This window comes from Monodelphis domestica, chromosome 2 (assembly GCF_027887165.1).
Source record: "Monodelphis domestica isolate mMonDom1 chromosome 2, mMonDom1.pri, whole genome shotgun sequence".
NCBI classification, from domain to species: Eukaryota; Metazoa; Chordata; class Mammalia; order Didelphimorphia; family Didelphidae; genus Monodelphis; species Monodelphis domestica.
The window spans coordinates 99169567-99183531 of NC_077228.1; the positions used below are offsets into that span (position 1 = coordinate 99169567).

At 32.8% G+C, this 13965-nt stretch overlaps 1 protein-coding gene across 8 annotated transcripts in view; it reads left to right on the forward strand.

Moving 5' to 3' along the window:
- The window catches only part of LOC100026505 (complement factor H), a 179790-nt gene that overhangs the window by 64666 nt on the left and 101159 nt on the right, over positions 1-13965 (forward strand). For all 8 annotated transcript variants that reach the window (XM_056815683.1, XM_007481000.3, XM_007480999.3 and 5 more), the window contains 2 exons: positions 5297-5470; positions 9260-9481. In XM_056815683.1, the coding sequence (XP_056671661.1) occupies positions 5297-5470; positions 9260-9481 (396 nt within the window). The remainder of the gene's footprint in view (positions 1-5296; positions 5471-9259; positions 9482-13965) is intronic.

The window sequence follows — 13965 nt, forward strand, 5'->3', positions numbered from 1 at the left end:
ATTGTACCATACACAGTAATAAATGACTTATAATCTAGGGTTTGATAAACCCCTAAATTCATATTTTGGAGACAAGAATTCATTATTTTAGAAAAATTGCTGAGAAAACTGGATATTTAGCTTGTTATCAAAATCTCAACTCTTTGCTGAGGTTAAAATGAGTACAATGTTGAGATACAAAGACTGATACCATGAACAAATTAAGGGAGCATGGAATAGTTTTTTTTTTCAGTCAGAACCAAGAATAAGGGAAGAATATATGAACAATTAAGAGACAGGGAGCTTTAAAAGATCTAAAATTATTAGTTTTTGATTGAATTATGATAAATTTTAAGTTTTTCTATGAATAGTTCTAATGCAGTTAATATTAGATAGAAAACATAAAGCTGCAAAATTTTAAGAGCAGATGTCTTTGATTAATAACTCATGTATTGAATATGTAGGAGACTGAGTAAAATTTATAAGGATACAAATTATTCCCCAACTGATAAATGATCGAAGGATATAAAAAGGCAGTTTTCAGATGACAAAATCAAAATGATTTGTAGTCTTATGAAAAGTCCTAAATCACTGTTGATTAGATAAAACAAATTAAAATAGTACTCTTTTACCACCTCATACTATCAGACTGGCCAATATGACAGTAAAGGGAAGTGATAAATATTATAGGGGATGAGGGAAAATAAAAACAACTATTCTTGATGTAGTTATGAATTGATCCAACCATTCTGTAGAATAATTTGGAACTATTCCCAAGTGTTGATACATCTGTGTATAGTTTTTACCCAGCAGTACAACTGGTAGGTCTTTATCCCAAATAGACCAAAAAAGATGAAAAGGAACTATTTGTACAAAATTATTCATAGCAGTTTTTTGTGGTATCAAAAAATTAGAAATTGAGCTGATAGCCATCAACTGTAGAATGGCTGGAGGAGTTTTGGTATACAGTTGTGTTTGGATAGTATTGTGTTATAAAAATTGTTAGGGGAACACTCAGAAAAACTTATTAACATGTACATGAACTGATGCAAAATGAAGTGAACAGAACCAGGGGAACTTTATACACAGTAACAACAACATTGTATCATGATCAACTATGAATGACAGCTATTCCCAGCAAAATAAGACAATTCCAAAGGATTCCTGATAAAAAATGCTATCCCCTTCCAAAGGAAGAATTCCTGGAATCTGAATTCAGGATGAGGCAAACTATTTTCTAACTCTCTCCTTTCATGCATTTTTGGCTGTACATGTTTTCTTTCACAAAATGACTAATATGGAAATATTGTGGTGAATGATTACAATATGTAAACTATATCAAATTGCTTGCTGACTTAGAGGTGAAAGTGAGGGAGGGATAGATTTTTGAATTCAGAATTCTAAAGAAATGAATGTTAAAATTGTTTTTATATGTAATTGAAAATGAAATATACAAAGAAAAGGAAAGGCTTAAATATGCAGATTAAAATCATAGACAAGTAAGACAGCTTTGAAAGTTATATTTTGAGGTTTTTATGCAACGAGTAATTGTTTTCCTTGTACAGAGTTTTTGTAAGTATTGATATTTTTAAAATATATTTTAAAATGAGAACATTATGATTATAATAGTCACAAAATAGGCCAGTAAAAAGGTAGAAAGTCAGAGAAATGGAAAAGGGGGGTAGGAACTGAAAGATGAGAAGAAGAAAGAAAAAGTGGAAAAGATCAAAGAATGGTGAAAATATAGACACAAATGTGGAAGCTATGACATGGGGAGATAAACAAAAATAGGCATACATAAAAGGATAGTAAAGAAGACATCAAGAAAGAAGTAGAACAAAAGGGAGAAAAGTGAGAGAAGAACTAGAGGAAGTTTCAAGATACTCTGTATTATTCCACATCCATTCTAATAATCATTTGTAGTGCTTTTCTACACCAAAGTGTGCCAGGTGGTGGATGTACAAAATGTAAATGAAAGATATCTCCTACTTTTATGTAACTTAAATTCTACTGAGGGACTAGAACATGTAACTAACTATTTCTGTATGTGATAATTTGAAGAGAAAAGTCAAAGTCAACCAATGAAGAGTTCAGAGAAGTCTTCCCTTAGGAGATGGTGGATGAGTTAAGCTTTGAATGATGTCATTTTAATATTGCAACAAAACCCAAGTAACTTGACATTTCTGTGCTTCCATTTGGGGAAAGGGTTAATACAAACATTGCTGAGAAATAAAGTTGAAATCTCTCAGGATCTTTCCTGAGTTAGGCAAAATATCTATCCTGAGATATTGGAGAAGGGATTATGTGTGGGTTTGGGTGTGCATGTGACTGTTTGCAAATGGGTATGTGGTATAGAACACTAAACTATCAGATATCTCAAGTTATTTCCAACTTATCTTCTGATTTTAAATCAAATTAATTAGGAATTTAATTTTAGTGAAATTTGGGATTGCAGATATAGGGTTTAATAGGTAAAAATTTTTAACCAACAGATACATGTCTACAAAAGAAATCTCTTCAAATAACCCTCTGAAACCCTTAGATGTGAGGTTCTTAAAAGAAAGTCTTCATTAATCAGTTTCTTTTTCTTTAACTCACTTCCATATATACATATATATATATATATATATATATATATATATATATATATATATATATATACGGATATACAGTTGTGATTAGTTCCCCCAGATGTCAACCTTTAGGTATGTACCTGTCAAGACTAAATTAGATATATTGAATAAGTCAGTTCTCCATTTTAATCTGTATTTCCCTAGACATGGATCACTTTAATTGTCAAATGTAAAGTCATGAGAAAGAACATGAGTCATGGAACCATGAAAAATACTTATAAATAAATTGAAGGTAGGGAAGTAAAAATTTATCTAAAATAATAGCAATAGTTTATCTTACGTTTTCTGAGAATGTTTTTTTGTCATGTGTATAACTTTAGTCCTTTTGGTTTCCAATTTTTTCTTCTCTAAATTTCAACATCTTCTTTTTACTTTGCTCATTGTAGTTTGATTTATTTTCTTTTTTCTTAATTTTGCCAATATTTATCCAGTTCATTAATTTTCTCCTTTTTAATTTTCTCACTATATGTTTTTTGATATCAACCATTTTTCTCACTATAGCCTACTTTATAGCTAAACCACAGAAATTTTAATATGTTTTCTAATTCTACTTGTCTTTCTCATTATTTATTATTGCTATGACTCATTATTTAATCTATTCACAATTTAGGATGTGTTGTTATGTGTGTTTTTCTTTTTTAATGGATTAATATTTTAATTGTATTAAGGACAACAAATTATTTTTTTTTACCTTCTACATTTATTAGCAAGATTTCTATATACTCATTCTTTGTCAGTTTTTATAAAAGTTCCTTGATAAAGAGAGAGATTATGAATGAATGAATGTGAGGGACAAGTGATCAGGGTAAAACCTACCATCAAAGCTGCAGAGGGAGAGATACAGCTTCCTAAGGTGGCCAGCTCCTCATAAGGAAATGACAATGAAAGAGAGAGAGGGAGAGGGAGAGAGAGAGAGAGAGAGAGAGAGAGAGAGAGAGAGAGAGAGAGAGAGAGAGAGAGAGAGAGAGAGAGAGAGAGAGAAATAGAGATAGAGCAAACAGCTGAATCACTAGGAGAGCCCTTGAGTGAGTAGATACACAGAACAATGATTTAGAGCTAGGTCTTCCATTTATTGTGACAAAGAGAAAGATTTTTATAGAGAGTATAAGCATTACATCATTCTTAAGATTATAGCTCTCTTACAGAAAAATGTTCATGAAAAGATTTTGATATCGTTGACTTCTGTTTTTCCAAATTAATTTTATTTTTCTTGTTCAATAAAATAAATTTTTGGTAATTTAGTTGGGATGGTAGTGAATAAATAGATTAGCTTATTAAAGAATGTCATTTTAATTATATTAGGGAAAACTCTATAAGAAAACCATATCTTTACAATGGAACTGCTTTATAGGGACTTCGTGGGAATCTCTTTGTTTCTCTCTCTGTTTCTGTCTCTCTTAACCCTCCAATTCCTTCTCTCAGCTCATGTGTGTGTGTGTGTGTGTGTCTGTGTGTGTGTGTATTTCTGTCACTCTGCCTATTTGTCTGTCTCTCTTTCTCTTTCCCCCTCCCTCTTATCTCTTCCTCTCAAACCCTTTATACTCTCTGTCTGGTTACTTCTCTCATTTGTTCTTCTTCTGAATTCCTAATATTGTAGTTCATTCTGATGATCACATTTTAAGAGGGCTAGTGACAAATGAGAGTGTATCCAAAAGGTGAGTAAATAGAATGTTTAAGAGTTTTCAAATTATTCCATAAAAGGAACAATTGTAAGTTCGGAATTTCTTTAACTTGTAGAAGAAAGAAACAGGGTATGATGTGGTAGTGATCTAAGTAACACTGAATGATTCTCACATGAAAGGGGGATTAATTTTTTTTATTATCACAGACAAAATTATGACTTGTAGGTAGAAATTACAAAGAGGATGAATAAATAGCACTCACAATACATTTGAAGAATTGGAGGAAGGGAAGATATATAGAAGAAACTGTGTTAAGTTTGGTGCATGGATCAGACTCAATGTTGCCGCAAGGTTTCTAAAGCCTCTTGCACTATCATGTCAAAATAGCGAGTGGTATTGCCCCAATTCCATGCCCACATGAGGTATTAATGAAACATAAGAAGAGAAAATATATCATTCACAAATCTTAAAAACAATAAAATTCCATTCAACCAAAATATTTTTAAAACCCTATAGTCAAGAAGTTAAAAACAATTTTTTCTAATGTTACATGTGAAAACATTCTATTCAGAATGTTGATTCTGAGGTATAGAACAATTATGAAATATAAGATTGAGTTCAATATGTTTTTCTAGTTGAATGATATAAAATTATCAATCTACCTTTGGTACTTATACTGATTATCAGAAAAAAACAGTTATTAAAATATAGCATGTAGGGCTGCTGGGTACCTCAGTGGATTGATAGCCAGGCCTAGAGACAGGAGGTCTTAGGTTCAAATCTGGCCTCAGCCACTTCCTAGTGTGACCCTGGGCAAGTCACTTGACCCCCATTGCCTAGCCCTTACCACTCTTCTGCCTTCGAGACAATACACAGCATTGATTCCAAGACAGAAGGTAAGAGATTAAAAATTTATATAGTATGATTTTACCATTCTGAATGAAAAGCTTAAATGCTCATTGTGAGAATTAAAATCTATTGTGTTATCTGAGTAAACTTGATAGTTTTAGTAGTTTAATAGCCTTTGTCCCATATTTAAGCTAATCAAATATTTCTCTTTAGAGGTCACTTGTGATCCTCCATCCTTGACTAATGGCAATGTACACAATCTGAGAGAGAAATATAGAGGAGATGAAGAAATCTACTACCAGTGCAAAACTGGCTTTTACCCACCCTCTACTGGGAACAAGGCAACGTGTACCACTGAAGGCTGGTCACCTCTTCCAAGATGTAATTGTGAGTTTCATTCCTACTTTGTCCTACTTGGAAAACTATGAAATGAATGTTTATTACATCTATAAATGTAATAAGCCAACATATATATTTTTCTTTGGTTTGTAGTATGAATCCAAAGGAGGCATCACTCATTTAATAAATAGACCAGGGATGTTCTACATCTCTGACAAAAAAAAAAGTAAAGGACAGGAAATTTCTCTGAAGTGTATATTATTTTATAATTATTTTCTTCTAAAATTCCAAGACATTTTCTCTGATAACATAATTATGTATTCCATTGAATTAAAACTTATGAAATTTATTGGCATATTATGTATTGTGATCTGATTTTCTATGCCACTTTTGAGAATATTTGTGTCCAAATTTGCACAAACCATAGATACACTGTGATATAGTCAGGAATGTCCCGATTCCAAATTGAAAACTAATTAATTTAGTTCTTTTCTTCATTCTCATTTATGTATTTTAATGCCTAATAAACTGAGCTTTCAAGAACATTTCACTGATCTTTGCCACCATTTATCATGTGGTAGTCTAGTCTGAAAATTATTGAGGTTTAAGGCATCAGGGTTCTGTAAAATTGTTTCTCAAATACTCCATAAGCATTTGCTGTTCCCAATGCTATAGGCAACATGTGTTAGTTGTTACAAAGACAAAAGTTCTGGGGATGCAAAATCAAAAATAGAGCAATATCTTCCCTAATGTAGGGTATAAATGATTAGGAGAGATATACATAGAGAGGTAAATGCAGAATATCTATCTCTTCCCCCAAAAAATTAAAAGGTAATTTTATACAGAGGAAGTGATAGTAGATAGAGTGATGTGAAAAGGCTTAATGAAAGTGGTGTTTAAACTTAATCTTGAAGAAACCATCATGGAGTTCCTATGAGGCAGAGGTCAGGAGGAAAAGCCAAGTCATAAAGGACCAAAAGTACAAAGGGATGGAGACATGAAAAGGACTTTTGGGTCTAAAGAGCAGTAAAAACACTAGCATGGCTGCTCTATAAAGTACATGAAGGGAAGCCATATGTGGTCTTACTGTAAAGATAAGTTAGGTTCCAACTGTTAAGAGCATTGAAAGTCAAACCAAAACTTTGTGACGTTAGTGATGATTGGGAGACCCTATAATTTACTGATTAGAAAAGAGAAACAGTCAGATTTGTACATTAAGAAAACTACTTAGGCAGCTGTATGAAGAATGAATTGGAATGGAGAAGTGCTTGAGGAAGAGAGATGAATCTGGGACAATTGCAATAGTGTAGACCCACCTGGGTGAGAACTTGAACTAGGGCAGTGGCTCTTTAAGAGTGCTAATTCTCTGAGGTCAGATTCTTTCCCAATGATTATATATTTACTGAAATCAGAAACATGACATGAAATTGCATTGATTTGTTTTTCATTACAACCAAGAATCTATGATTTCCTTGAAACAGACATTCTACATCAATTCAGGTCACAATCTGACTGTCACTTAACAGGTACCTCTTAGGACATGCTGCTCTGAAAGACATAAATATAACTTCAATATGGAACTCTAAATGTAATATACTTTTTCTTTTGGCATTGTTTATAACCATGAGGTAGCATGGTTTTACACACACACACACACACACACACACACACACACACACACACACACACATATATATTATATAGATAGACAAAAACTACAGAAGGCTGATCTCGATTTAAATTCTGCCTCTGAAACTACTAGCTATTGTGAAACTCAGCAAGTCATTTAATATCCAATTCTTCCAGGAAAACCTCTAAGGCTATATGAATTGCATAGCCAATATCCAACAACACTGAATTTCTCAATAGTTGTTCACTAAACCAGGAAAACCACAGCTCTGATCCAAAAAACTAAACTTGTTGGTTGATAGCTCCAAAATATTATATTGCAGTTATGACTGAGAAAAAACACTTAATCACATGGCCTCTCTAAACCCAAAGCTATACTCTTAAGATTGATAATTGAAGAATTGTTGCTGATCTGCATTGTTAGAAGTGGTTTATTTTCTAGAAACTACAGCTTCTAATCACAAGTCCTCCTTACCCTATTCCCTCACCTCAAAAATGGCTTGTAAATTGAGTGTAAGGACATTTCCAACAGAGAAATTTTTGAAAAGGAAAAAAAGAAATCTCTGAGCAACGGAAACATTATTGAATTAATAAATGCTTCCATATATGTTTTATTCTTATGCTTCAGATTTGGTATACTTAAAGAAAGAAATAGTATTACTTTATACTTATACCTCATCTGAGTAATTCAGAAATAATACTCTATGAGAACTAAGAATATTACAATGCAATCTTTTTTACCTCTTTTAAAAACATCACCACATTCTCTCTAAGTATGTTTTTAAATTTTTCTAATTTTGGCCTTTGTTCTAGCCTATATTTTCATGCTTCTGTTAAAAGATATCACAAAGTTCCCCCTCACAAAAAAAGCAAAGCCTGAAAATAGTATAGTATGAATATGAACATTCATTACATGCTCATATGAATTTTTAAAAACAAGCAGGAAGAAAGTAGCAACTAGGACATTTCATGTAGGAGGTAGAAACTGATTGTAGGAAACATGGCATTATAAGAGGCAAAGATGAGGAAGAAATAATATTCTAGACATGAGAGAGAGCCCATTCAAAGTCCTAGAGATGAGAGGGATCATGGTGGTTTCAGAATCAACTACTAGTCCAGTTTGACTGGAATGTATATGGTAGGAAGGAGACCAATATGAAACATTTGGAAAGGTAGGTGGGAGCCACATCATGAGAAACTTTATATTCCTGGCCAATAATTTTTTTTAATGTTAGAAACAGAGAAGTCCTGGATGATTAGAATGGACAAATGATATTATCATATCTGTGTATTAGGAATGGTAATTTGGCTGATTTTATGGAGGATAGTTTGGAAACAAAGTGGAATGAAGCATCCAGGACAATTAAGAGTCTATTTCAGTAGTACAGGCAAGAGGTTAGGTGGGCATGTAGTGGAGTAATGAATATATGACTCTCAGGATGAAAGGGAAAGATGGGAGAAATATCATGAAAGCAGAATCAAGACCTGGAAATTTATTCAATATTTGAGGTACAGGAAAGGCAAAAGGGTGAAGGGTGACTCAAAGGATGTAAACCTGTGAAACTGAATGGATGCTATCCTCAACTGAAAAAAAAAGTGGGGAGGAAGGGTTTTGTAGAAATTGAATGAGTTTAATTTTAGATGTGATAAGTCTAACGTATTGATATGAAATTTGTTTGGAAATATTAAGCTGATGGTAAAATGGAACTAGAAATCAGGATAGAGAAAAAGGTTGGATATGTAGATTTGAGAGTAATCTTCATAGAGTTAATTGAATGCCTAGGAACTGAAGAGATCAACAAAAATACATAGAAAGTATAGAATCTGCAGACCAAACTTTGAAGGATATTAATGTTTAATGAGAAAATAGTGAAATTGTAGCAAAATACTAAGAAAGAATAATGAGGCAAATATGAGGAGAACTAAAATGAGCATGATAGTAGTGTCTTAAAGGGCAAAGGGTGAGAGTATAGTGGAAGCTTATGCATTCTATAGTAGCAAAACATCCCCAAGTAAGTGTATGACTAGTTTGAATAGACACTTTTCCTGGGAGATTCTAAATCTCAGGTAATTCTGAGATCATGAATGAAAAGAATACAGTTATACTACATAGTATATAATATATTGTGTAGTGTTTCTTCATAATAGAAAAATAAAATTATCCAGTTAAATTATTAAAGAAAATATTTTATTTCACTTTTCCCCAAGGGAAACCTTGTCAATATCCAGTAATAGAAAATGGAGAACTTTATAAGCCAAACCAGAGTGAGGACTACATTCAAAGAAGTTTTCCAGCATCTATTGGAAAAGAAATGTACTACCACTGTAATGACCATTTTGAACCTGTCCGTGGAACTAAATCATATGATAGCTATTGGACAAAATTTATTTGTACTGAAGAAGGATGGAATCCAGTGCCAAAATGCATTAGTAAGTACACTTCTGTAAACTATTTTTAAAGGACCCCTGTTATTGGAAGCTCCGGATGATATTTAGAAAGGATGTAACATTTCAAATCAGTTAGACCTTTATGATGTCCCCATTGAACTTTCTGGAAAGCCGAGATTCCATCCTGATACACGGGGTGGGGGCCTTGACATATAAAAAACAAATTTATTTTGCAAAAAGAAAGCCAATGGACATTATAATTTCCCAATTCTTTCTTAGAGTGTCTGCTTGAAATGAATCATTAGCATAGGATTCCATTTGCAATGCTCAGTATCACTGAATTCTGGTATCACTTTCTGCTTTACAGCAAAATTATGCTGTCTCTTGGATAATATGTTTTATTCTCTGATAATACTGACCTTTGAGATTAAATCTGGCTTTCTCAGTAACATTTTCTTTTCTAAGATATCATTACCTGCTCTCTGATAGAGTAGCCTACACCCCCAAAACAATTTCTATCCTTTTCATGGGACTATCTGCTCTCTGGATTGCCTGCAGTCAGTAAGATGAATTTTTATTTAAGCCTTTGGCCTTTCATATCCTAAATTTCCCTCTATTTATTTGCACTTTCACTTCCTCAGAGTATGGCCCTCATAAAAAAATTTTTTCCATAATAAAAAAGGAAAGAAAAAATAACAAAATCATCAAAAAATCTGGTTGAATTTAATGCTCTATACATAAATAGTACAAAATTCTGTAGAGAAGTGGGGACAAGGGTTTTTGTTTGTTTTTTTTTCTTCTTTGGGTCCAAATTTGTTCCTTCTGAATATTCAACATTCATTTTCATTTTTTTTGTAGTGTTTATTCTTCTCGTTATATTGTTCTAGTCGTTATGTGGCATAGCTGGCAGCAGAGTGGATAGAGAGCAAGGCCTAAGGTCAGGAAAATTCATCTACCACAGTTCAAATCTATTCTCAGAGACTTATGAATTATGAGCCACTGGACAAATTATTTAATCTTGTTTGCCTCAGTTTCTCATCTATAAACTCAGCTGAAGAAGGAAATGGCAAAACACCCCAGGATCTTTGTCAAGAACATATAAAATCATGTCACACTGAGCTGTATACCACCAAAACCTCTGAACAACAAGAAGGCATTATATATGTACATATATATATATTGTTTTTGTTTATTAGCTTATGTCAAGTTGTCTCAGTTTGTGTAAATCTTTCCATATTTATCTGTATCCATCATATTCCTTATTTCTGATACTAAGGTAATATTCTACCATATTCACTTATATCAATTTACTTCAACTTTTATTCCTCAATCAATGGGTCAATATTTTGTTTCTATTTTTATTACTACCACAAAAGACAATGCTTCTATAAATATTTTGGTATACTGAGTGTCTTTCTTTTTATCAATGAATTCACTGGAGTTTATGCTTAACTGTGAAATCCATATAACAAAAGTTATTTCCATTTTAGATACTTTCTTTTCACAAAATTAAATTTCCTCCCAGAAACTTGGTAATAATTCATTGTTCCACCTAAAGTGCACAAATGTGAAAATCCTTCCACAATTCTCTCAACATTATATATATTTTAATCTTTACCAATTTATTAGAAATGGCAAAACCTTGGTAGTTTTGATTTGTATTTCTCTTATTAATGCTTTGGAGCACTCTCACATGTATCCATGAATAGCTTACACCTCCTTCAGACACCTTTATGGCCACTGGACCCAATTTTATCTCATCTGTCCATTACACTGAGTAAATCTTCATATTCTTGACGTATACATTCTCTCAACTCACTGGCAAGTTTGAGAGTCATCGGTAACCCTCAGCCAATTTATCCTGTCTACTCAAATGGTCTTTGGAACCACAGTTGAGAGTTGGGGAAAAGAGGAAAATGAAAGGAAGATGTGCAACCCTAAACAGTCCTTATAGCTTGATCAGAAGTCAAAGAAGCAAAAGGCCATCCATTGTGTTCTAGAACACTGCCAGGTCTCTTGGTAGGTGTCTTACTACAAGACTTTGATAACTCTGAGGAAAAAATGAGACTGAGCACATTGTGCAACTCTGCCTCACTTAAATGCAACTCATGGCAAGTCAAGACATCTCCCCATGATTTCATTAGTCTGCTTCAAAACAAGATGTTCTAAACTCAATAACAAGAAGAAGCCATTACTCTCTGTAATAATAGTAATGGGTTTGACAAATAGAGAATTAAAAAAATTATTGTGGTCACCATTTATAAAATAATTAACCCTTAAGTCATGAGGATGATAGTAGCTTTCATTTACAGCAAGGTAGGAAATATAGGAAAGAGGTAGAAAGAATTAGGTAGCTAAAAATACCCTAATCCCTAATCCTAGTGGGTCCAGACCTCGAATATGAAAGCAAAAGCAAATTTCACCAGAAGCCAAATGATAATCCTACCATAATTAATTTACTTATTCAGTGCTATACCTGTCAAACTACCAAACAACTTTATAGAATTAGAAAAAAATTATAACAACATTCGTCTGAAGAACAAAAGATCAAGAATGGAAAAAAAATGTGAGGGACAGTGGCCTAGCAGTACCAGATCTTAAACTCTACTATAAGCAGTGATCATTAAAACAATCTGGTACTGGCTAAGAGAAAGAAACAGGGATCAATGGAATAGAGTAGGAGTAAATGACCTCAACAAACCAATGTTTGATAAACCCAAAGATCCCTATTTTGGGAACAAGAACTCATTATTTCACAAAAATTGCTGGGAAAACTGGAAAGTAATATGGGAAAAATTACCTTTAGATCAACATTTCAAACCCTATACCAAGATAAATTCAAAATGGGTAATTGACTTAAATATAAAGAAGGAAATTATATGTTAATTAGGAGAACATGGAATAGTATACCTGTTAGATCTTTAGGTAAGGAAAGAATTTAAGACCAGGGAAGAGATAAACAACATTTAAAAATGTAAAAGGAATAATTTTGATTATATTAAATTAAAAAGATTTTTTGTACCAAAATAACACCCAATCCAACCAAAATTAAAAGGGAAGCAACAATTTATAAAATAATTCCCTGATAAAGGTCTAATTTCTCAAATTCATAATGAACTAAGTCAAATGTAGAAGAAATCAAGTCAATCCCCAACTGACAAATGTTCAAGGGATATGAATAGGCAGTTTTCAGATGAAGAAATCAAAATTATCAATAATCAAAAGAAAAAAATGTTTTCAGTCACTCCTGATTAGGGAAATGCAGATCAAAGGAACTCTGAGGTACCACCTCACTCACACCTAGCAGATTGGATAATATGACAGCAAATGAGCCTAATAAATTTTTTAGAGAATGTGGTAAAATTGGGACACTAATACACTGCTGGTGGAGTTGTGAATTGATACAACCATTCCAGAAGGAAATTTGGAATTATGTCAAAAGGGCTTTAAAGGAATGCATGCCCTTTGATCCAGCAATACCACTACTAGAGCTGGACCCTAAAGAGATAATAAAAATGATTGAAATAAAAAGAGCTTCCCTCTTTGTGGTGGCAAAAATTTGGAAAATGTGGGAGTGTCTGATTGTCTGATGATTGTAGAATGGCTGAACAAATTGTGGCATATGATGGTGATAGAATACTTTTGTGCTCTAAAGAATGATAAAGTGCTTGATTTCTACATGAACTGGAAAAACCTCCATGAACTGATGTGGAGTGAAATGAGCAAGATCAGAACATTATACACAGAAACTGATACATCGTGGCACACTCATGTAATAGATGTTGGTACTAATAGCAATAGAATGATGCAGGACAATCCCCAGAGACTTACAAGAAAGAATGCTATCCATATGATAAGAACTGTGGAAGTAGAAACAAATGAAAAACAGATTCATCACTTGGTTATATGAGTATAGGAAATAGGTATGGAGTGATAATACATGTTGAACCCAGTGGAATTGATTGTCAACTCCAGGAGGAGGGAGGGAGATTGGAGGTAAAAAACATGAATCATATAACCACAGAAAACTACTTAAAATTGATAAATCAATTGAATTTAGGCAACTCAAAAATTGTCCAAAATTATAGCAATATTTTATAATTATTTTTTGAGAAATTTTTATCATGTGTATAATAACTTTACTTCTTTTGGTTTCCAGTTTTTTCTTCTCTAATTTTCAGTATCTTCTTTTTATTTTGCTCATTCTAGGTTGATTTATTTCCTTCTTTCTTAATTGTATCAATACTTATCCAGTTTATTAACTTTCCCCTCTTTAATTTTGTCACTATGTTTATGATATTCAGTTTCCCCCCCCCCCACTACAGGCTGCTTTAGCTACATCACAGAAATTTTTATATGTTTTCTAATTCTACTTGTCTTCACATTATTATTTATTATTGCTATGGCTCACTCTTTAATGTACTCACAATTTAGGATGTCTTTATCCAGTTTTCACTTAGATGTGTGTTTTGTTCTTTTTGAATGGATTAATATTTTAATTGCATTATGGACAATAAAATACTTAT